Source organism: Telmatherina bonti, assembly GCF_933228915.1.
Source record: "Telmatherina bonti genome assembly, chromosome: 5".
In the NCBI taxonomy this organism is placed as follows: Eukaryota; Metazoa; Chordata; class Actinopteri; order Atheriniformes; family Telmatherinidae; genus Telmatherina; species Telmatherina bonti.
In genome coordinates, this window is record NC_136623.1 from 34,660,061 (window position 1) to 34,686,236 (window position 26,176).

The 26,176-nt window shown below is 43.5% G+C and overlaps 1 protein-coding gene across 1 annotated transcript in view; it reads left to right on the plus strand.

The window, feature by feature from the left end:
• The window catches only part of vps13b (vacuolar protein sorting 13 homolog B), a 433,420-nt gene that overhangs the window by 345,760 nt on the left and 61,484 nt on the right, over window positions 1-26,176 (plus strand). The window contains exons 46-47 of the mRNA XM_079241403.1: window positions 7,221-7,382; window positions 24,507-24,662. Of these exons, the coding sequence (XP_079097529.1) occupies window positions 7,221-7,382; window positions 24,507-24,662 (318 nt within the window). The remainder of the gene's footprint in view (window positions 1-7,220; window positions 7,383-24,506; window positions 24,663-26,176) is intronic.

The following is a 26,176-nucleotide window of genomic DNA, read 5'->3' on the forward strand; positions in this document are numbered from 1 at the left end:
ACTACTAACAGTCATATACTACAGTAGTACTACTAACAGTCATTTACTACAGTAGTACTACTAACAGTCATTTACTACAGTAGTACTACTAACAGTCATTTACTACAGTAGTACTACTAACAGTCATTTACTACAGTAGTACTACTAACAGTCATTTACTACAGTAGTACTACTAACAGTCATTTACTACAGTAGTACTACTAACAGTCATTTACTACAGTAGTACTACTTAAGAGTCATTTACTACAGTAGTACTACTAACAGTCATATACTACAGTAGTACTACTAACAGTCATTTACTACAGTAGTACTACTTAAGAGTCATTTACTACAGTAGTACTACTAACAGTCATTTACTACAGTAGTACTACTTAAGAGTCATTTACTACAGTAGTACTACTAACAGTCATTTACTACAGTAGTACTACTTAAGAGTCATTTACTACAGTAGTACTACTAACAGTCATATACTACAGTAGTACTACTAACAGTCATTTACTACAGTAGTACTACTTAAGAGTCATTTACTACAGTAGTACTACTAACAGTCATTTACTACAGTAGTACTACTAACAGTCATTTACTACAGTAGTACTACTAACAGTCATTTACTACAGTAGTACTACTAACAGTCATTTACTACAGTAGTACTACTTAAGAGTCATTTACTACAGTAGTACTACTAACAGTCATTTACTACAGTAGTACTACTTAAGAGTCATTTACTACAGTAGTACTACTAACAGTCATTTACTACAGTAGTACTACTAACAGTCATTTACTACAGTAGTACTACTAACAGTCATTTACTACACCAGACAATGAAGGTCAGATGCTGCAGACTAATTGTATGACTGGTCAGTATTTTGAGTTTTTGAAGATTATTTCTAGGTTAAAGATAATATTGCTAAGTGACATGGACCAGACCTGGTGCTGTGAAAAACATATTTCACAGAGGAAAAGTTTAATCGTAATACACTGTTAAATTAGTCTGGTAATAAGCTAAATAAGTCTAAATGTAGAACTTTTTATGTTTTTAAACACTTTCATGCATAGTGGCCCTGTAGTGGGAACCTGTTTACAAGCTTTTATCTTGCATATTCATGAATGAGGACGGTATTTTAGTAAATAAACCACTTCAGTTGGTTTTTTTTTTTACAAAAACGTGAAAAATGTTGCATTGTTTTTATTATGTATTCATGCATGGAAGGGTTAAAAAACTGTAAGTTTATGTATTTACTTGTCAGTGTTTTTCTTAATGTCCAGCAATGAGGCTTGAAGTTCATAAAAGTGTCTCCATGGCACTTTGAATTTGGCAAATGTGGATTTGATTTAAAACTTGCTGTGTTTGTTTTATGTCATTTCTGTGCTATAAAACTATTAATCTACAGATCGATTTATAGATCTACATATAAGTATCAGCCATGTTTTTGTCCCATATTTGCATGACAAACTGACAGCAAGTCATTAATGGAGTACTACCACTTGTTTTGTTCCACTTAAAGCACTGGTTATAAGACTCTGTTGTTGTTAGTGTGAGAGCAGACACACTCTGTTTGGTGCTCATGGTTAAAAAAAATATGTGCAACAGATATAGATTGATAGATAATCAAAGTATCTGGTACGAAGCAGTAAGGCAGCAGGACATGGGACTGTTTTATTCATCCCCAAAAATATAAATACTGTTGCAAAATCAAAAGTTTAATTAAACTTATCACTAAAAAAAGGTTAACTTAATGTGACTAGACTCAAAAACCAAATCAGAGAAAATCAGATGAACACAACGAACAAACTGATCACATAAACCTAAATACCATTTAAGCAAAACAAAAAGTAAACACAAAAGGAAAACAAGATGGCTGCAACAGTTTAAACCGACCAGAAAACGCCACATAAATCCCCAAACATCCCTGTGACACTGTGGTAGGGTCCAGTAAGGCTGGCAGCAGCTTATAAGAGTCGCTTGCTGCACCAGCAAGGAGACCTGAACCTCCGGTATCTCAACCAAAAGAGATAAATATTAATACAACATGGAAGTTATTTCAGTTCACAGTGCTGAGCTGTTTTTAGTAACACTGTAAGGTGTCAGAAACTGCATTCATTTAGTCAAGAAGTTATGTTCTAATTGGTACGTGTTGTGTTTAGAGTTGTGACTCCAAAGAAAATGATACCGGATACTGATGGTGAGGTTTGAATGTTTCACACACACACCGTGTAGAAGATGGGCGGAGCCTCTGTGACGTCACCCGTAGGTTTCTGAACTGAACTGAAGCTCATTGGATGGTTCCCACCATCGACGTCTTGGCAGCGTCACGTGTCATCACTCCCAGAAAATACAAAAATGAGGAAAGAGTTAGAGCTGCCTGTAGCTAAGAGCTAACTGAGCTAACTCAGAGCTAACAGGAGCTAACAAGCTAAGTCATACTGTTAGCCGGATAAAATCACTTCCATGCTACACTCTGCCTTGTTGTAGCCAAATATTGGATTCCTGTCAATTTAAAAGAAACACCTTTATTACGCTGAATTGCAACATTAGATAACATCTAAATGGTTGAGTTATGGTAAAGTCCCCCCCCCCGTTGTCATTAAGGTAAACTTGACCTATTAAACCTAAAATGTTTTTTGTACCAGGCTGTAAACATCTTTATTTTTGCTGTGAAGTTGGTCTTGTTAACATGGGACTCTACAGGGATTGGTTCCCTTTTGGAGCCCCTAGTGCAAGGGTGTCAAACTCCAGTCCTGGAGGGCCGGTATCCGGCAGGTTTTTGTTGTTTCCCTTTACCAACGCAGCTGATTCAAATCAAATGCATCCAGCAGCTTCTTGTCAACCTGTTTTTCAGTTTCGGTCAGGTGTGTTGGAGCATGGAGACAACAAAAACCTTCAGGATACAGTGCCCTCCAGGACTGGAGTTCGACACCTGTGCCCTAGTGGATGAGGAGGGAACTGCAGTTGTTGGCGCTTCTGTACAGGCTTCGCTTTTAACCAGCGGATGTTGCTGCTTACCATCTGTGACTGGCCAGAGGTAACCTGGTTCATCATAAGCAGCGGTTAAAGGAGATACTGCTGTCTTAGAAACGGAAACTAAAAGAAATCTTTGATAAAAACACAAGCTTGCTGAGCCTCCCGGTGACTTCCTGCTACGTGGACCAAGCCCCACAGTGCTTTATATCCTCTGTTAAGCTGCAAAAAAAGAACCACTTTGCTTCAAATCCCTAAACAAAAGCATTTATATCCAGCTCTCATTTGCACTTCTGCTCTGAAAGCTTCATCCTCATGTTTATTGATACAGTATTAATTCCAAGAGTCAGTCGTTTTGTCCTGGTTGGTCTCAACAGCAGCAGCAACTTGTACAGAACCTTATTAACTGCTTCCAGCCGACACTTCCCAGAACACAACTGGAAAATGCTCCGCAATTATAAGTCAAATGCGCTGCAAGCGTCTGTGGTAGGTTTGGAGTAGAGGTAAAGAGAGGTCAAGTACAAAAGGCAAATTCTTTAGAAACAGCTTGTCTACTTCAGAGGTAGGGAACGTGTTACAATCAGGACTCTTTTTTAGGAATTTTCTCTGAAACACAAACTCGTATGCGGTGGAAAAAAACCTTGTATATCTGAAATGAAGTGAAAACACTCTGCTGTCTTGGTGCCACTTATAAGTATGTATGTTTGACCTCAGAGAATTGTACATTTCAGACACACCGGGGCACACACTGTCATACATGGAAAAAAAATCTTGAAATTAGTTGTAGTTGTCATAGATGTTAACAGGCTCCCCTTCCGCAGCAGAAGGACGTATGATTGTTTCAGCCATTCTCATATTTCCTGGTGTCAAGGCTGGCTGGCAGGCCTGTTGTGATGTGGCCTGCAGGGTCAGCGCTGAAACACAGAGCAGATTCCTCATCTATGATCCTACTGGAACCTCACAACCCAGCCATGGTCATGACAGCCCACCGCAACCAGAACAGCTGAAACGCTTCCAGATGGGATGCAACACGTAGAAATATTGTGATTTATACAGAAATGTTCAGTAATAACACCACTAATACTCAGTTCACACGCTAATATTTACTCAATAGCCACGTTTACATTTATAAAAGTTAAATCTGCTTTAAACAGCTGAAAAACGACCTTATAAACACTTAATTCTGAAAATCAATTCAGAATTAAACTTAATTATCCAAAGTGTTTAATTATTCTGTCATGTAAACCTTAAATCCAGAGTTTACTCCTGAGTATGTTCCTTACATTGTCCCGTCCTGATGACACACATATCCCACACCTCCCGTCTTCGGTCGTCGATCTTCCTTCTCTTCTCAGCTGCTGGGAAAAAGTGAAGTAGTGTGCTCGTGTCGCGCTGCTGCTTCAAAATTATAAACAAAATAACAGCGAAACTGGTATTTATTATGTAGTCTTTCATGTTACGACCGAAAAAAACGACAAGCAGGAAGCAAACTTTGTTTATTCCCGGTAGACGTAAGTACGTCACGTCCTCCTTCTGTCCAATCAGAACCCTTCCCAGCCCGCCGATCTAAAGTATATCTGATAAAAGTAACGCGTTTCATGTAATTTGTAGGAGGATACTGCTAATCCAGAATCATTTCATTCCTAATGAATAATTCTGAATTAAACAACATAATGCACACATTGTGTTCATTCTGAAGCGCCGAAGGTTCACATCCTCACCTTCCTCATCCTCTTTTCTGTCGCTCTGACCTTCAGCTGAGTTCAGCTGTTGTCTAAAGCGGAGAAGAGATGGTGGAAATCTGCTTTCAGGATCCCAGTTCAAAGGTAGAAATAAAAACAGAGTGAGATTTTCTGTATTTTATTAATTTTCTTTAATTCTTTTCCCCCCGTATGGCCCCGACCTCAGCCCCCCTCCTCTCTAACCTCAGACCCATGCCTCCATTTTAAACTCTCTTTCACCCAGCACCTCTTCGCTCCTTTCAGCCCCCTGACCCAAGGGAAGAGGCTTCAGTGGAAAGCCACACAAAAGCCCAGTAGTATTCCCACACAGGCTGATACGTGTGCAACAGAGACAGCAGGACTTTTCCTCCGGACATGGATACGTTTTGTTTCAGGACTTTGCTCATCCTGCGTCTGAATAACTCTCTGCTTCCCTTCGCAACCGGACAGAACGTCCTGCAGGGATCGAGTTCCAGCTTGTGGCAGATGTGTGGGCCTGGGTCATGTCTGGAAGAACATATCAGTGTTTGTAGAATAAAGTTTCATTATGTTCCTTCTGCAGGTTTCGCTTTAACCACCACAGTGTCCTGTTTCATGGTTATTTGTCTTGAGTGGGTGTCATTATTTACAATCTGTTTTCCAGACATTTTACTGTACCTTTCCATCTCTACGTGCCGCGCAGATCTGTGTCGAAGCCTGTGAGAAGTTGTGTAACAGTATCTGAGTGGATTAGGGATATGGATACTGTGATGCCTAATAGGACAGCGTCTGAAGAAGCAGCAGTCATCTCATGGCCTTTCACAAGATTTATAGGTTAACTGTTGAATATCTTTGTTTTAATGTTTGTGCATTTAAAATCCCTTCATACGCAGAGAGTGGTCAGGTCTTCTGATGTGTGTATCGCATTTCCTCGTGAATCTGAGCAGAAAGACGATCCCATCAAAGAGCGGGCTTAGCGACGGCATCTTAAGATGGCAGCAGGAAGTTTGTAAATCGCAGCGTCACATCCGAAAGGGAGCCACAGATAGTGTTCCACTGTAAAACTGCAAATGGATTTCAACCCGCCGCCGCAGCTGTCCCATCTATATTTTTACTCTCTCTACCTCTCTAAAGCACACACACATCTATCATTGCTCTGCTTTTTAATGGTGTAAACTTTCCCATCCGTTTTCAATCGCATCAACAACCCCAGGACCCCGAACGTGCTTGGCAGTCAGACGGAGCTTTTACTGCCAGCCTCTTTTAACCATCACCCATCACCGCCCCCCTGCCATTTAAAAGCATACAGCAGACTGGGATCCCTCTTTGTTGGCATTGTTGAGTAATTACTGGGAGGCAGTCTGAACTACATCTGAGTGCATCGAGAGCCGAGCGATGGTGTGCAGAACGGATCCCACCGGGGCCAAAGAGCCTTTGGAAGGAGGTCAAGTGAAACTTACACTTGAGCCCATTTGCTCTTCGTCCAACACACATGCAGAGTTTGTGCAGTTCTCAAACTGTGCACTTGAGTTCTTGGATGCAGTAGATTTGACAGTCTGCTCTCCCTGTTAACTCTGCTTTAGCATGCGAGGTTACGTAGAAGTGGACCGCATCCCTGCACGAGTCGGATGGTTTTCTGTAAGACCCTCCCATTGAACTAATGCCAGAGGAAGGCCACATATCCTGTTATTTTCTCCCAGTAGGTGCATTATGTTAATGACTGCGACAAGCAGGAATATGAGTTATTACCTCCGCCAAGGAGGTGATGTTTATATTTATGTTCAAAATAACTCAAAAAGTTATGGACGGATTTTCATGTCATTTTCAGGAGCTTTTGGGAATGTGAAAAGGAAGAACAGGTTTAATATAGGTGGTGATCCGGATCACCGTTTGGATACAGGAATTTTTTAGAACTGTTTGAGCTCTCTGAGTGCTTTTCTTAAAAAGTTTAAAATATGTTGTGAGGAAGCATAGAAACTCTCCTTTAATGTTCACACTAAGATCAAAGCATCTTCCCTTTAAATAACAACAAGAATCAACTTTTTAACTAATGGTTGAGAGAGCGGTTAACATAGAAACAAACATTATTGGATAACATGGAGTGCTGACGTGCACCTTGATTTTCACAATGTTTTGCAAAGATCCATTATAATCCCAGTAAGATTCACTCCAACGTGTCGTAGATCAGGTCATTAAAGGGTTAAAGTTGATCAAAAGGGTCTGGAAAGTTGTTGACTCTTGTGACAGACACAGTTTGGCTGCTGAAAAAGGGGTTATAAATTAAATGGATTATTTTTCTTTATTTTATACACGGCAGAAATCATGAGGGGAACCAGTAAGTGCCACAATCGCTGCCTGCTGGGTTTGTGTTGCTTCCACAGATGAAATTATTCATCTTCTCCTCCTGTTTGACAGGAAAGATTAATTGTTGACACATATCTGCAGACACCAGTACACACACTTTCTATACTTTATTCACATATATCCAGTGTTTTATGTCGCCTCTATTAATCCATTCATACTTTCTACTGCTGCACCTCACATCTGTTTTTTCCCCTCAGAATGGAAACCCAGAGGCTGAGGAGCTGCTCTACAGCCACTATGTGATCTGTAACGACACGCACGAGACACTGCGCTTTGGCCAAGTGGACACAGATGAGAATGTGTTGCTGGCCAGCCTCCACAGCCACCAGTACAGCTGGAGATCCCACAAGTCTGCTCAGGTAATACACACACACACACACACACACACACACACACACACACACACACACACACACACGTATATTCCAGCGACTGGGAAATATCCAAAACCTTGTGGTTTTGGTTGGTTTTCAGTAGAAACACTCTGACACATGCATGCAAACACACACACACACACACACACACACACACACAACCTTACACTTTATAACCAGAAAGCTAGATGCATCATTAATAAGCAGTTAGGCTTAGAAATATTTTGACAGTGACTATATTTTCCAAATTTGGCTCCGTTCATCGCCTCAGCGATGTTTAAAAATCATCATGATTTATGTTGGAATAGCATCATTTTTATCTGTAGCTTGAACTTGTTTTAATCACCTTTGGAACGTTTGGACCACAGACTGTATATAGAGATGGGCAGAGCCTCCGTGACGTCACCCGTAGGTTTCTGAAGAGCTGAATTGAAGCTCGGTGGGCGGTTCCTACCATCACCATCTTGGCAGGGGCATGCGTGTCGTCTCGCCCCGGAAAATACATATATGGGCAAAGAGGTGGAGCTGAGAGGGGGGCTGTGAGCGTCATGGTGGATGATTGACATCGAGCGAACTCTGAGCTTTCTGTAGCTAAGAGCTAACCGAGCTAACCCGGAGATAACAGGAGCTAACCAGCTAACAGAGGTAAGCGTGCTAAGTCACGTTGTTAACCGGCTAAAAGCTGCGGTTGTTCTACGTTCTTTTGACTTGAAGCGGGAGATTGGGTACCTGTCAATCAAAAGGACACACCCCTAAATATGCCGAACTTCGAGATTAAATTACTTTTAAACGGGTGAGTTAGAAAAAAATTCACTCATGAAGGTAAACATGACCTATTAAACCTAAAATGGATTTTTGAACCAGGCTGTAAACATGTTTATTTCTGCTGTAAACATGTTTATTTCTGCTGTGAAGTTGGTCATTTTAACATGGGAGTCTATGGGAATTTTCTAGCCCCTAGTGGATGAAGGGGGAACTGCAGTTTTGTGCACTTCCACATAGGCCCCACTTTTTTACCCACCGTAGGTTGCTGCTTGGTTCGGACACACTTCCCTGTTAAATCCAGTGGGAAAGTGTGTCCAGACTTTTGACTGGTAGTGTATATGTGGCTCTTCTTGCCCACACGGTTTGCAGACTGTCGACATGAAAAGCACCACACCACAACGTTCACGCTTTCTGCAAAAATCCCTTCACTTTCAGCAGCTTCAGACACACATGCGCCGTCGCCGGTGCGCGGCAGCTATTGGTGTGTTTCTGTCAGCGTTCTCAGACAGTTCCCTGACAGCATTGTTAAAGAAGATTGATTATATTTAACCCTTTGTGGTTTTGAGGTTGAGTGGAGGGTGGGCTGGTGATCTGTGGTATGTGTGTGTGTGTGTGTGTGTTTGGTACGCACATGTTCCAGGACCCCCATGTGTTCCACAATGAGTGTGAGAAAGTGGAGCTTGAGAAAAGACATGGCCATAATTGCTAGCAGTAAGTCAGTAAGTCAAGTTGTATTAATCATCGGCCATGGTTAATCTGTGCTCTTACCTCACTCTCGCTCACATACGTGGTGAGTGGCAATCTGGCATATCAGCGCAGCGAATACCACGTCTTATTTTAGCAGTGAGTCAAAATGACCTCTGTATTTTCAAGGATATTTTGGATGAAAGATGGCCAGAGTGAGCCAAATGTCATCATAGATGAAGAATGTGATTCCAGGATGGTGCTGTCATGTTATTCCATCATGTGTTTGTGCTCTATGAAATATGTGTTCTTAAGATGAACAGGATTTGTAAAGCTAGATAAATAAGAAATAAAGCAATATTGCCAAAAAGGCTGAGCTAGCTTTAAGCTGGATGATAAAAAGCCTGCCAGCGTTTCCGCCTCAGCAAACTGAAGCAAACTATAAATTATATTTCAGGGTTATAAAAATAGTGACACTGATAAGAGGAAGGGGTTGTATTGCTTTAATGGTTACGTAGCCCTGCAAGTGTGTTTTTCTATCTTTTACAAATCATTTTCCAGGCAGAGTCATGAACGTTGCAAAGCTTTAACTTTCTGTCTTTAAGCTTTTCTTCCCGTATCAATGGGCCTGCTCCCCACTTCAACCCCCCCAGCAGCGCCTCAACTGCTTCCTCTGTGCTAATTATATTTTAAACCTCACATTCTTGACTAAACCATTTTTGTTGCTCGTCACTGTATGCTTGTTTTCCAGTAAAACTCTGGAGATGTAAGTTGGCAGAGCGTCAGTTCGGAGGAATGTAGCCTCAGCCAACCGCGGTAAACTTCACCTCCGTACCTTCCTCAGGATCGGTTTTATAAATGATGGAATTCAACTGGCATGATATTCTTGTCCTTTTTATCGTCACACTTTGCTCGACAGCAGACCTGTGCTGCTATTTCCCAAAGACAAATCTTGTTCCAATTCTTTTTTCTCATTCTGTCATCTCCCCTATCCCCCAGTTCTGCGACCCTTCCAAGTACATCAGTAAACACTTTTCTGTTTGGGACCCACAGTGCAGCTAGCTCACTCGTACACCAGAGCTATGCACAGGATTCTGTGTCAGTTCTTGCCATGTGCTGTGGGGACCAGCTCGGCCAAAAACCCGTCCCTTGCCTCGGCACACATAGCCGTACATCTAGCCCTTGTTGTCAGATCAGTCCTGGTCTCTTTCGTCCGGAGGCCTCACCTACTTCAGCTGGATGACATCAGTCAGACCTGGACAGTCTCTGGCAGCCACAGACTTTTCAGGTCTCACTTGGACATATTAGCATTTATCTTAAGACTGTCCAGCAGCTTCTCAGCATCGTCCTTGTCCCCTTTTACAATTCCCCGCAGCACGGCCCTCTGCTCTGGTGTTTATGGCCACGCTGCCTGAGCTCATTAGCCTTTCTCTGAACGCTGGTGTTAGCCTAGCCTCTCCTGTCTCGGACTCTTGCTAGAAGCCAGAATGATGTTTTTAATCTTCGTCACGCTACAGTAAAGGCTGTCCTCACATTTGGGATCATTTGCTGCACATCTGGTCCAGTTTTTTGACCATTCGGTCTCCTTGGAGCCTTTTGTGCCCTTTCCTGTCCTTACATTATCCAGTAACCATGGTCATTATCACTCTGTCAGTGGCTCTGGTTTGACTCTTTCCTCTCTCCCTGCTATAGCATGACCCTTCTCTCTCTCTTTTACCCAACCCATCTTCACAAACACCAAACCTTTTCCCCCTTTTTCTTTAAACGCCTTCCCCTTCTTTCTTTACGGAGCCAAAGACACACGGACACTTTGAACTTTAGCCTCCCCGAGTGTTTATTGTCAGTCTTATCCATGAAGCCCGGGGCTTGTTGACAGTGCAGGCCATCAGCCTGTCCTCATGCTTCTGGTATGATGTGTGTCCCAGCTGACCTGTCCCCCAAGCAGTCACACACTCACACAAGCCAGAGCTACTAATTCAGCGCTGTAAAGTAATCTTTCCCTGTTTTTCTCATGAACACTCCTGAGAACTCACTGGATGTGAGATCATGCTGAGAGAAGGCAGATGGGCAGAGTGAGACGCATCATGCGAGCGAGGAGAAGGAGTTTGGAGAAGAATAGAAAAGGAAGTGTGAGAAACTGAACATAGGAGTTGCACTGAATTGTCAGCGAGGATACTCTGCAGCTTCACTTGAGAAAAACAAGAAGGCTGTTGAAAAGGAAAACATGGGCAGAAGATGAACGATGCTTTTAATGCTCGCAGACGAGCTCAGAGAACGCCGCAGTGGCATCACAGCCAAAAATGTGTCTCCTCGCTATCTCCTCCGTTCCTCCCACCAGCTTCATTTTTCATGCGCTCGTCCATCTGTTGGTGGTGCACCAGCAAGGCATGAAGATGAGGAAATTCACACAGCGCATCAGCGTCAGTCCTTCAGCTGTAACCCCCCCCCGATTTATAAACAATAAAAAAGAGAAGAATATCTTCCAGGTTGTTTTGCCTTCGACTGAAACAGGAGGTACAGAGTCGTACGGTGTCGGTGTGTGAAGGGAGACGCATGAAGGTGGAACTGAGTCATCTCAGCAGCTCACACTTCCCACAGTGCTGACATACCTCTGAATATCTGTCACTTTTCTCAGAAAAAAACACTCAAGTAGTGTGTTTTTACAGTGAAACATGAACCTCAGCTCGGGTCACACTCCCTCTCACTGCTCCTCTGTTTCTCCCCTCCCCTCTCTCTACTCCCTTTCTTCTGCTGTCAATCACAACCAAAAGACTTATTAAAAGGCTCAATAGAGGCAGTCACGTCCTCGCCGTCGCCTGACGCGTAAAAAACCATCATACACATACGTACATTAGGCCTGCAGCCTGTCAGACCCCTCGTTGCCCAGCATACCTTCACACCAACCAACCAAGAAGGACTAGAAACACATTTTTATATCTAATTCAACAACGGTAAATAAATAGAGAAGAAAGCGTCAGATTAATAAATGTGTAAATACAGCGTAGCTACACACACGCTCTGTAATTACTCATACTTGATCCCCACCCTCCTGTTTTTCAGGCCTGTAGCGTGTGGTGTGGCGTGGATGGTTGACATATCTGGCTGCTCAGCACAGGATGCAGCCTGGCTGATGGAAATCCCTGTGGTTAGTGTGGTTAGAAGGGAGATGGGTGTAAAAAGCCCCCCGGATTTGGAAAGGGCTTTTTAAAATGCCTACAAGGAATATTCCCAATTTAAATAAATTGTAATTTACTCCAGCAGCAGGCCGTTAGAGGAGAGTTCTCCCTCTCCATGTGTGCTGTGTCGGATTCAGGTGCATGTTCGTGTCTGTGTGGTTCTCATGGGTAATGGGCTGGAGATAGCAGCCAGGATCATTAGCTTGTGGTTAGATTGGCCCTGTTTTTGGAAGCAGGCATGACGGCTGGTATTTTGTAAGAGTGTATCAGGAAGAGAGGAGAGGAAGGGAATATTTTTACATCGGTTGAAGCTGTCAAAGCTGAGCACGAGCTTGTCATTATTGTGATGCCTACTTCCCTCATTCTGATCCAAGTGCCTTTAACTTTGAGATGGTCTCAGTGTTTACAGATGGAATATTTATGTTTTTTTTCTGTGTTCTGGATCACATGTTTAAGAAACACTGCCCTCAAGTGAAGTGGTTTAGTCATATCTTTTATCCAAGACGAATTAATCCAAACTTTAGTTTTATCCTTCATATTGAAGGAGGGAAGTTTACTCCTTCAGCTCAAGGCCTGTTTTTTAGGCCTTAAAATGAAAGGAGCAGGCTGAGATGAGAATCAGCACCTCCAAATCTGAGACCATGGTCCTCAGCCGGAATAGGGTGGATTGCCCTCTCCGGGTCGGGAGTCAGGTCCTGCCTCAAGTGGAGGAGTTTAAATATCTCGGGGTCTTTTTCAGGAGTGAGGGAAGGATGGAACGCGAGATCGACAGACGGATCGGTGCGGCGTCTGCAGCAATGCAGACTCTGCGCCGGTCTGTCGTGGTGAAGAAGGAGCTGAGCCAGAAGGCGAAGCTCTCGATTTACCAGTCGATCTACGTTCCTACCCTCACCTATGGTCATGAGCTGTGGGTCGTGAGAAGAGTTGGCAAATGTGGCTGGGGAGAGGGAAGTCTGGGCTTCCCTGCTTAGCCTGCTGCCCCCACGACCCGACCCCGGATAAGCGGCAGAAGATGGATGGATGGATGGAAAATGAAATTAACAAATTTCTGCGCCCACAATGTCTGATTTCTTTAGTTAAGGGAAATTTGTTAAGATGAGTAAATGTGTTGCTGGTGAGGACTGAATGATGATGGCTTTAAGCACAAATTAAAAGAGCTGTTGGCTCACCTAAAACATAAAAAAAACACCTTTAGAAATAAAGTGAATATCATCTGGGAATGATGCAGCTGTAGCTCTAAACATCCGTCAGATTCCTCATGTGGACATTATTTCAGCAGCGGACAACTCTGATCACTCTGATGAACTCTGGGTCCCGACTGGTGGACCCTGGGTATAAAGGGTTAAAAAGGGACGTTTTTAAAGCTAGCAGGGTGTTTGCTTGTGCGTCATTTTGTTATTCAAAGTGAAGAAAACAGAAAGTTTCGCGTCATTAGACAAGCTGAGTTGGAAACTGGCTATTTACCGAGTTATTATGGTTGTAATTTGTGTTAAAGTTGAAACTTAGTGTGTGAGGACATGAACTACTGGTGCATGAAGAATTCGCCTCCACAGACTCGTCGTTATCATCAGCAGTCATTTATCTATTGTCACATGGTGAAGTTTGTTTAAACATGTCTTTTTTTTAAAAAAAAAAATACTGTAGTGGAAGAATAAAAATTATTAATTTCCCCGTCGGGAAGCCGAGCCTGTCAAAATGTATAAAATATATTGAGTAAATGATTAAATGTGAAGATGTTTTATGTACTGATCATGTTAACATTTTGTGTCCATGGCAACGAGATACACATTGAATGTGAGTCAGTGTATCGTGAGCTAGTCGGTCCTCAGAGGCTGTAGGTGAGGTTCCAGCCTCATTCAGCTTGTTCTCTGTGTTTCTCACTGACTTTTACAGGCTTTCTCTCTTAGTCAGTGAACCCTTCATTAAACTGAAGGTTAGAAAAGCAGCTCTGGTTGACCAGAATCCAGAAATCACACACTGCGTCTGCCCCTTTCACTCTCTGAGATGTTTTCTGTCTGTTTTAGCTGCGTATGAACGCCGAGTTTCAAAATATATGAAACCTGTTGAAAGGTCTAAAAACATTGCATTTGCGCCTACAGGTCAATTCTCTCACATCCTTTGTGTTCCTGCAGATTCACAGCAGCTCATCAGCTCATTCCCACATTCATGCTTCACACAGGCTGACCAGGTCCACGCCAAACAGGACTCATGTTTACTGAAGTCACATGAAGCCACTTAGGTTTTCCTTCTGTTAATGGTACACCAGCACGTGTACTTAGACTTACAGTTGTGTTCATATGTATTCATCCCCTTTCATTAAAGAAAAGGCTGAATTTACAACAGTCACTCAAATAACTGGAGACTTAAAAAACGAACAATAACTAAAAATTTGCAAAAATATAATTTAGTAATATAAGACACTGTTTTTTCATTTAATTAAGTTGAAGAAAGAAAAAAAAACAAATGGACAAATTAGAGCATTTTTCTGTTGAACAGTGGGACAAAATACCTGTCAACAGGTGCAGAAGTCTGACTGAGAGGAACAGAAAACACCTGACTGGAGCGGAAACATTAAAGGATTGTTCAACTAAATATTACTTTATGTCTGATGTAATATGTAATAAATGATCTGATTTGCTTTTTTTTAAAAAATTTTTTAAATTATATTGAACCAGAATTAGAAAATAATGTAATGATTTTCATAAATTATTTTTATTTATTTATATTATTATTTTTTAATTTATTATTACTTTAGTCAATTTCAGCTTATTTTACAGGCAGCTGTTTTATTCCTTCTTTAATGAAATGTATGAATAAATATGAGCACAACCGTTTGATGAATAGCCCTCTCATGTGGTGACAGAATGAATATCATTTCACCTAATTATTAGTGTTTCTCTAAGTGAGTCATAGTTGATTCATGTTGTGGAAAACTGCTGTTTTATCAGGCAATAATTTCAGTATGCATGGTGTGAAAGAAACCCTTATCAGTCAGCTGACAAAGTCAATGTCTCCATGTTCAGAAATGTCACCATCTGAGATTGTAAATTGTGAAATTAGATCCTTAATGGAAAGATAAACCTCCCCCCAGTGGCCAGTGACCACCTTCCTCCAACCAGCTCATCACTTTCTTCTTTTTCTCCTCTGAATCAGAAAACAGACGTTCAGGTGATGAAAGTAACGTTGTGGTCCCTGGTGCTGGTGTTGGCCTGGGTTCAGCACCATGGACAGTACCCTCCAGCTCATTGGCCTGTCCGAGGGACGAGCATGTGGATCTCAGCCTGGTGGTCAAACTGCAGGTCATGTGACAGTCTGGTCATGTGACAGCTTCCTGCCACACGCTGTTCTGAAACCATGAAAGCATCTTAATAGAGACACTTTCAAACCAAGATGGCCTTTAAAAAAATCTTTTTATTGGATAAATATTATGTCTAACATGTGTTTGAAAGCCACCTGGACTTACATGAAGACGCAGTTAGAGAGGGCAGCTAATGCACATGTGTTTCTGGCTCCAGCAGTATGTCGCGGTGGTGCAATTTCTGCATTTTCCCATGCTTATGTGTCATTATGCAATCTCCCAATTCTGTGGTCCGGGGTAGCTGTGTAGGGTCAAGCCAGGTTTCATTTCTTCTGTAGAAGGAGAGCTTGTGGTTTTATTGCATTGGTGTGAGCCTTTTATGTGAAGCGCTACACTGCATTGTCAAACAAGCAGAGATATCAGTTGCATTCATGTTGTCTGAGTTAGGCTGCAGTCTGCCACAGTCATGCTAGTTTAGAGCAGCCTGCTTGTGATCGTGGTATCAGTGACTGATGTCTCTTCTGCTCTGTGCACTTATTTATGTTATACTTAAAGGGTTATTTGGGTTTTTGAAGTGGAGTTGTGTGAAGTACAGGAGAGCAGATGAAGCGAGGGGGCAGTGGGCTTTGAGTCTGGAGACTCGGAGAGGAAACAGACGGGAGAATCAGGCTGAAAAGAAGCGACATTCATCACCTAAAACAACTCAAAACAGAGTCATTTCATAGTGGTTCATGTAAATGCTGTGTTATGGATTTTCCCACCACATCACTGACAGACAGCTGGTTACTTTGTTGCTGAACGTCCATGTTGCTAAGCATCATTATTCAGTACAACATGTCCTGTCGCCTATCCGCTGGGACTGACAGCTCTGATGTGACAGCCTGGAAAAGCTTAAACACTTACCGTCAATCACTGAAGAAGTAAAACACATCAGTAACCAATCCAGCAGGTGTGACACAGCTGCTGGTCAGCAGCAGGACACACCGAACAGCAAATCTTCATATGACGACGTGTAGCCATAGCAACGTAGTCAACTGCTGTCTGGAGAAGATTTACTTCAACTTATGTAGCACATTTCTACAGCGGCAGCTGCCCGAAGTGCTGAACATTAAAGCAACAAACAACAACACCCTACAACTTAAAATGAAACACTGCACATTAAAAAATAAAATGGGACACAAAATAAAAATCTAAAATAAAAGCAAAAATGAAAATACATGAGAAAAAGCTCAGGTATGACTAAATGCCAGCGCAAAGAAATGGGTTTTAAGGACAGACTTAAAATCAGAGACAGATTGAGCAGCTCTGATATGAAGGGGAAGGTTGTTCCATATTCAGCTTTATTTGTACAGCGCCACTTCACAACAATGTTGTCTCAGGACACTTTACATACACATCATTTCAAGCCAATTCATACATATCCCATAATAGAAACCAACTTATTGCATCGAGTCATGACTTGGATCCAATCCCCCATCCTGAGCTGCACGAGGCGACAGTGGGAAGGAAAAAACTCCCCTTTAACAGGAAGAAAACCTCCAGCAGAACCCGGCTCAGGGAGGGCAGCCATCTGCCTCGACTGGTTGGGGTGGAGACGACAGGAAAGATGGATCAACATGTACAACTGCACTTATTCAGGAAGACCTGCAGAAAAAAGGAAAAGTAAGTTAGAGACGCCAATATTAGCATATATTTATATATTAATATATTAGAGAAATAGAGCGAGGTACTTCTCAGTGCATCAGGTAACGTCTCCATTGCTGCATAAGTAATATATATCTTAGGAGCAGCAAACTGTCTTCATACGTGCTTTTTCTGTAGGTTTTCTTTTTGCATTTTGTGTTTTTTATCTGCTTTATAAATAAACACAAATCTAAGCTTCTTCGTACGGTCAGTGAGGCGTGCAAAATGATTGGCTCGCCACTTTTCTGAGCTCCATAACGGCTCTTTAATCAGGAAAACTTCTCCGATCACAGAGGACACATGTCACACACACACACACACACACACACACACACACCCCACCGTCTCTGCTTCCAGCTCCTGCTTCTCCCCTGGCTAGTATCTGTAAAAACCTTGAAAAAAAAAAAAGTTTGAATGTGTTGTTTTGTTGTGTTTCTAACTGGAGGAATTTCTGTCTCAGACTTGGGGACAGACGACTGTTTATCTAATGTGACCAAATGAAAATATGCCCTGTGGGACACACAATATGGAGTACAAGTGAAGTGCTGAGAAAGTCTGAGGTTTGAGTTGTTTTTAATAGAAACTCCCTGATTCTCCAGACTCATTGTTGTCTATTGACCACAAATAAGTACCTCACCAGCCTCATGTCAAGAATATAAACGCTCTTTAACAGATGTGTTTGTTGGAAGTTTATGCAGACAAAAGGATGGATGTTTGGTCAAACATGATGTCCGTTACGTATATATTTAAGTCTTTCCCATGTGACCTGTATGTTCAGGAAGTTTTCCCTCTCGTATTCCAGTTTTTTTCTCTTCGCCGTTTTCTTCAGGCTGATACTTCTGGCGTTCCAGTTGTCCTCGACCACTGTCTCCTTTATCCCCTTTCCATGTGGTTTTCAAACTTCCCTCCTCGCAGACAGTGCTCCTTTTGTCAGCCCCTTTCAGTTGATGTTAGCACTTGCCACGTCTGAGTATCCTGGAAGCCTCGGGCCGTGCATGTCTAAGATGCCTTGGCAGAAACCAGAGGAGAACTATGGAACAATGTTAGTCAAGCATAAACCTATTAGCATCCCCCCCCTCCTGTCAGCCATGGACCCACACAATGCCTCCTCTCTGTACCTTCTTCCAGCTCTCAAACCGCTTCTTAGACTTGCAGATCTTGTGCTTTGATGTCGCGCAGCTTTGCTTCTTTTTGTCGGAGAGCGGGAGCCAAGCAGCAGAGCGGCATTGTAGACAGCTGTTAAAGCCGCCATAATTCCCTCATGTTACACGGGCTAGCTCTTACTGCTCTGGAATGGATGTTACTCTCTCTCTCCCTCTTCCTTTTTCTCTCACATATGTTTCTTTCTCACACTAATTTTGTTTTACGGACAAAGTAATCCATATTCTTTTGTGTCGCTGTCTGGGTATGAGCCTGTTTCTCATTTGTTAGGTGGCTAGCTGAGGTCCCCAGTCCCAAAGTCATTTCATCAGACAAGAGTAGGCCTCTGTTCCAGATCCTTCTTCTTTTTCCATCTGCGCCTGTATAACATTAAATAAGATTGGCACTACAGAGACTCCTCAAAGTATTTTTAAACTGTTGCTATATGACATTGAATTCGTATGATTTTAATAAACCATCAAAGATGTCCCGGAGCGATTTTGGCTTTTAAAAGGGAGTTGTGTATGAAGCTACTGGTGTTGTTTCTACCTCCTCTCCGTGCCACCAAAGTCTCAGATCTTGGGATGAAGGAGCGGTGGTGGTGTGCAGACACCCAGATCACATCCTCGCTGCAGACATTCCTGTCAGAGGACAAGAGAGCAGCGGTGGCTACAGTGGCAGAGCTGACTCAGGCTGTCTGCAGCAGCACATGCTGTATCTGTGCTTTACTCTGACACCCACCTTAACTAATCAGCATTTGGAGCTTTTGTCAGTAAAACACGTAATGGCAGGAAGTTTAGGAGTCATGGCTTTGGTTATGACAGACTGGTGTCCTCCTGTCTTTTACAGGAAACATGCTTGCTAATGGTTTTCTCTGTAGACATGACCTCGCACCTATGATGGCATCTGGTTAGCGGATTGACTCAGCGAGTATAAGACACAGTTTAGGCGGGTGGAGTTGGTAATTCTCAGAAGTTAACACCATTTCTGAATGTGTCAGTCCCATGTTTGGGTTCTGTGTTCAGTTTCCATGGTAATCTGAAATCTTGGTGTTGGGATCTGAAGAAGTTCATGTGGTACTGATCTGATGTTTGGCATATACGTTGCTCACGCAGGATCTTTGTGGATTTTGACGTCATCGCTCAGTCCATGTAATATCTGGTTTAGTGGACAGGTGGTCTCTGTTAGGATTAGTCACAGTCTTTGATTTGAAAACATACGTCAAAGCATCACTGCGGGCTCAGCTTTCATGGACGCTTGTAGGGTCCGAGTTATCTGAGCGTGTTTGATCAGGACGGTCAGGAAACGCAGTGTTAATATGGTAACGCTATATATGAGCCGTTTAAAGCCATCAAGCCTGCGTTATTGTAATTCTTTTCATGCAGCTGCACAGTCTGAAACTAATCACAGCAAACACTGGAGCTGATCCAGGTCTTAGAAAAGTTGTCTGTCAGGTGATTGATCTCCATGAAACAGAGATGTATTAGCATATTTATACATGTCAGGCTGGAAAACACTGCAGCAGAAACACATCCTGAATGACTTGAATAAGTGTGTTTCTAAAGAATTATTATTCTAATGACATGAAAGCGGTCGTGGTTTGAGGAGGAAGGACTCGATTAGGTCCTACAGGGGCCGCAGTCCAGCAGGTGCACCGTGTATTCCTGCTTCAACACACCTGAATAAAACGAAACGGATCTAACAGCCTATCAGGTTCTGGACGATGACTCGATAATGTGAGTCAGGTGTGCTGGAGCAGGGATACATGGAAAACCTGCTGGACTGCGGACCACACAGGACCGCATTGAGTTCTCCTGCTGTAGAAGATCCAAATGGTGAAAAGGATTTTAATCACCAAGAAAGGTAAAGAAGGGAATCGGGAACAGCACACCTGTCCTCGGTCAGGTACAGGTGTGCTGAGCTCGCTATGCGCAGCTGCAGGTGGAGAGGGAGGAGGGGCCGAGCGACGGTGGGAAGCCATGAAGGCAGGGCGCAACTAAAGCTTGTTGGAAGTCATCCTGCAACTTTTAGATGCAACCCTTGTACAACACACCTGAATCACATGTACGTGTCGTTACCCGGCGTCTGCAGAGCTGGATGACATGCAGAAGAGGGAATTCTGCTGTTTGGTTCAGGTGTGCTGGGGAAGGATGTACCTAGAGCAGGCCTCTTCAAACGGTGGCCCGCGGGCCACATGCGGCCCAGAACCAACCTCTTATGTGGCCCAGTTTATGTAAAAGAATAAAGATATTAATCAAGAACCTTCAGTCATTCCTACGCTGATTAAGTAGCCTGGAATCCTACAGTTATGAATGCAACACCTGGTTGCCTAGCAACATTAACTCCAGCGGGTGTTGTTGTGTTATGAAGTTGTAAGAGTAGCGCTAGCAAGCATGTCGCTCTCTGTTCCAAAACGCTAAATTATCAACAAAAACAGCAGATTTAACCCCGCCTGGACTGATAAGTATTTGTTTATGTTGCCGTCACATTCGAGCTCCAAACCGATGTTGAATATGCAGCGAGTGTGTGGTGGTGTGTAAAGATTATAATGTGAGGAGGCTATCATGTGGGACTGAATTAAAAAAAACAAATAAACTACTTACTTTTCAAAATGTAAATGTGTCTTTTTTTTTTTTTTTTTTTTTTAAATTGATTTATTTATTTGTACTGATTTATTTACCCTTTCTTTATTTACTGGCTCTCATTGTATTTTTAAATCTGGCCCACCTGAACATCTAATTGAGTAGCCCTGACCTACAGGTTGTAGATCCTGGGAACCCTGTAATGTGCATGTAGCCTCGCTGCTGCTAGGGCTTACAGGAAGCCGACCGTAGGATTTAACTAAACTTACTGGTGCTCAACATGATGCACGCTACAAGTCACAGTGTGTGTAAAGTGTTTGTTCACAGTCTGTCCCTGTGAATTAAAAAGGGTTTTATTTCACATTGTTTCACACACCGTACCTGACTTGGGAAACTGTGGTAGCAGATATGCTCTGCGTTGGTTTTGGACCAGAATCTTCTACTTAGAGCCAGATGCTGTGGGTGACTGGAGGAGTCTGTCAAACATCTATCAGTGGATGAGATTAGCATGATGAGCATCCTGAGGCTGCTAAAACACAATTTAGAGAGTTTATAAAAACATAGGAGATGTCTTCGTAAGGTCACCGAGACGTGATTTGTTCTTCTCATAACTTCATTTTTTTTCTTTTATTTCTTGTTTTTGTCACAGTGACAATTTTCTGGACTTTTCTCCTCTTCATGGATATTTTATTAGTTAGCATTTTGTAAAAGGTCCAGTTGTGTTGTGTTCCGCCTCCAAGCCCTGCGCCTATAAGTGAATGTATCCTACAAAGTCACTTTTAGTCGTGGTAAAAGGAGTTTAGTTAAGATGTGTACGTTTTTTTTTTTAGCTTTACTTGATGAGACCGTAACATCTACCATGTAAATTAAGTTGGTATGTGCTGCTGACAAGGTTTACATGTAGTTATCCAGGGTATATTTGTTTTTTCCCGGATATGATTATCAAAACAATCCTATCAGGGGTTTTTTTTTTGTTTTTGTTTTTTTGTTAGTGTGTGTGTGTGTGCGTGCTTGGTTGTTTTGATTATATGTGTTATTGCTTTAATATCAGATTTTTCATACCCCTGATATGTATGTTTCATTTTGTTACGTTGGTAATGTCAGATGGGGCATGATTATCATGTATGATGTAACTATGTTCACTGTTAAAAAAATAAAATTGTGTAATTTTTTTACAGGGGAACAACAAATAAAGATGCCATGTAGCACCAAAAAATAAAGGTTTTAAGCTTTCCCAAAACAGTTAGTGTTGAGTTTAAGCTCAGTTTGTGTTCAGGCAGCTTGTAGGGAAAATAAGGCTGAACCGGTCTGCATGCATCTGCATCCCTCAGCAACAGCGGGACTGTTCGGGTCCTTCCTGGTAGAAATGTCTCCTGCTCGGCAGGGCCTCATTCACATGTCCTGAGTGACTCCATTAGTTTGAGATGGTTTTCCATCATGCAGGATGAATCTGTGATGAAGCTGCAGCTCTACTCCTCTGTCAGATCACATGTGAACTTTGTCTCTGGTTAAAACACTGCTGCTGTTTGCTCAAATTACACCAAACCCAGGTCCGTTTCTATAAATAGTACAGCTCGGCGTGAACGTGCATTCGCGTTGCGAGTGTGGAAAATGAAATGCGGGGTCTCGGTTCAGTTACCAGTGAACAACGTTGCAAACAGACCATCCAGTGAACCGAAGCAGACCCGTGTTTGTGTCTCTGTCCTGTACGAAACGATGCTGATATTAAAAGACATTTTAAGCCTTCAAAGCCATTTTTATTGGTTGACGTTCTTTATTTAGTCGAGTATCGTTAGTGAGGCGGTTATTAAAGCAGGAGCATTAAACGAGCACACATGTCTGACTGGGTTTTGTCAGTGTCACAGCCGCTGCCTACGTCACAAAGAGCTAAAACAGCTTCTTAGTTTTCATTCTTGCTGTCGTACGTCTCCAGTTCATCTGTGTCACTGCCGGCTTTTTTATTCTGTTTTCTTCCACCACTTGAGTCAGAGCAGTGGTGGATTCAAACAAAAGCCGCGTCACTGTTTGAAGTTTGAGTAGAGACATTATTATGACTTCTCCTTGGAGGTCAAGTTGAGCCACAGGCACGACGAAGTGCATGAGGAGGGGGGGGGTTGAAGGAGCAAAAAGTGTTGAAATAACAAATCCGTCCTCGCAGATGGTGCTGAGGCAGAGTACAGATCTCCAGTGGGTTTGCCACCACAACATTTTCACCATAATTAACACCAGTCTGTCGCACTCCAACCCTGAAAGACTGAGGTTAATGCGAAGCACTTAGAGACGGCTTTGAGCTGAATGCAAATGAAAAGGTTTTCCTCTCATTAGATCACCGACAGAGAAACGAGGAACAGAATCGAGTGGAAGAAAACATATTATAGTTGTTTTCCTCAAACCACGCCAATCTTTGCTGGTATTGATTATAATTCTGGTCGTGGCTTAGGGAACCCAGTGGTTCTCCACCCTCAGGCTTAACCTTAACCTCCTCCACCTGGCACTTTGCACCACTCTGACACTTTCCCCATGAGTAAGCAGTAGATCTCAGAAATGTAAGTCATTTCCATGCAGCCAGCGAGGAGGAGGGCCGAATACAGGCTTTGATTAAGTATGTTATTGTAAAGAAATCTGTCTTCAAACAGCGAGGAAAGTCTGCAGAGGAGAGAAACACAGAAGGTCCTGACCAAGGTCCCCACATGCCCTTTGACCTCCGGGGTAATTTGTTTTCCCTAAAACAGATTGCCTGAATGTTCCGCACGTTGCAGCGACGACCCAAAGTGTAAATGCTCAAAACTGCTTTTCTGTGTTGCAATCTGGTTGTTAACCCTCTGGGAGATGAACTGAACCAGTTCCTCCCCCCCTCCACCATGTATCCACTAACCTTCTGGACCTATTCTGGATATTTTTTTGTCTCGCTCGTGTTCTCTACCCTCCCTTTGTCAAGTAGTGACCTAGCGCCGACAGCAGGGCCGGCACGCAGAGTTCAGGGAGGTGGCAGGTCAGCCGCGCTGCCTCAGGAGGGAAGAAAGCTTCAGATCTCCCTGCCTTGTTCTGATTCTGCTCCCGTTTTGTTACCATAATCTCATGACAGCACTCACATTGTTTGACAATTAAGATTCATAGGCTTGTGGTGAAAAGGGTACAGATGGTCTGTGGGTAACGTCAGCGCAGGTGTGATGGACATTTGGAGCGCATGTTCAGGTGGAGGGGTCGTGTAGCAGCATGCACCTCCAGCTCTGGTAGAGTTTTACTCCGTGCAGTCTGGTTGTTGTGTAATGGAGGAAGCAATTAAAACAGTGGTCTTCTGCCAGTGTAGATGCCACATCACATAGTTTGAGCCCCACAGTACCAGGAATTGTAGGAAAAATCGGTTGGAAAATCATCACCGCTCTGAAGTTGTTTGGATGTCATGAGGCAGGACAGCGTGTGTTTATAGCTGTCGTCCTGAAGCTGTGTGTTTACACTCAGCCACACACATGGCTGTGCTCCGCAGAGGAGTGATGGATATGTAGCTGAAGAGACGGAGAAGCGAGCAAAGTGCCTCTCATTTAGATGTGTGGAGCACAAAGGGTCTAACACACACACACACATGCGCACACACACAGCTGTATAATGGTCTTCCACATCAGCTGTTTTCCACCAGCCAGTGTGTGTGCAGCCTTCTGTCTCTGTCCCGCTAAAATCCTGCAAACAAACTGTTGTTTATATGTGTGTTGCTGGAGGGAAAGGAGTGTAACCTGTGTGTGTGTGTGTGTGTGTGTGTGTCCTGCTCTGACCCGTCCTGTAGCTGCTGCACATCTGCATCGAAGGCTGGGGAAACTGGCGCTGGTCGGAGCCCTTCAGCGTGGACAACGTTGGGACGCTTCTGAGGACCATCCAGTACAAAGGACGCACCGCTTCCCTCATCATCAAGGTGGCGCAGCTCAGCGGCGTCCAGAAACAGGTACCGTCGGCTCCTGCAACCCTGCTGTCTGTCGCTTATTCCACCCAAATAAAAAGAACATGTTAAGAAACCTAAGCAGTGGAATAATAATGCCTTATTTCCATAATGAGATTTGTGGTACAAATAAACAACAGCTGAAAGAAGATCCTAAGTTTTTAAACAATAATCAGTGATGTAGTCGTGCTGAAGATCATTTTTGTTGCCAAAGTCCAAACTAAAAGCAGGAGCATGTTTGCAGCCTTAAGCCTGCAGACCTCTGCGATGTGACAAACAAAGCAAGGCCTTTCTCCAAGTACTTTAGTCAGGATTAGCACTTTTAACCCCCTCTCCACCTCCCACCCACTCTTTGTATCTTATGATTTAGTAGTTGCTTGACTAACAACAGACTGTTTTCTGTTTTTGTCAGTTTTTGTCATCTGTTTTGGAGCAATAAAATGTGTCCCATCAATCCACGGAAAAGATCACAGGAAATCATAAACCAGATCATAAACCAACTGCCTGTTGCAAGAAAAGGGATGAATCATGTTTGCGTTTTTCCACAAATACGAGGAAAAGTCCGTGTATCCGTGAAAGCGCAGCGATGCCATCAGTTGATGGTAATGACAGTTTGTTATGTAAACAGTGTCAAGTGTCACACACGTCTCCCTCTCATCCTCCAGACAAAACACACTCGGCCTCTCGCATTCCTTCCTCCATCTGCCCCAAACTCTCATTACGTCTTGTTTCCACTGGATCCGATGATACAGCAGGAGTGTTGGTCACACCCAGTTCATTACATACAGTCTGAGAGCAGGAAGTCAGCTGCCGATACGGGACGTCGGCACCATGAGGCTGCAGGAGGATCTCCCAGCTGAAGCTGCAGGAGGATCTCCCAGCTGAAGCTGCAGGCTGCAGGAGGATCTCCCAGCTGAAGCTGCAGGAGGATCTCCCATCTGAAGCTGCAGGAGGATCTCCCATCTGAAGCTGCAGGAGGATCTCCCATCTGAAGCTGCAGGAGGATCTCCCAGCTGAAGCTGCAGGAGGATCTCCCATCTGAAGCTGCAGGAGGATCTCCCATCTGAAGCTGCAGGAGGATCTCCCATCTGAAGCTGCAGGAGGATCTCCCATCTGAAGCTGCAGGAGGATCTCCCAGCTGAGGCTGCAGGAGGATCTCCCAGCTGAAGCTGCAGGAGGATCTCCCAGCTGAAGCTGCAGGAGGATCTCCCAGCTGAAGCTGCAGGAGGATCTCCCAGCTGAAGCTGCAGGAGGATCTCCCAGCTGAGGCTGCAGGAGGATCTCCCAGCTGAAGCTGCAGGCTGCAGGAGGATCTCCCAGCTGAAGCTGCAGGAGGATCTCCCATCTGAAGCTGCAGGAGGATCTCCCAGCTGAAGCTTCAGGCTGCAGGAGGATCTCCCAGCTGAAGCTTCAGGCTGCAGGAGGTTCTCCCAGCTGAGGCTGCAGGAGGATCTCCCATCTGAAGCTGCAGGAGGATCTCCCAGCTGAAGCTTCAGGCTGCAGGAGGTTCTCCCATCTGA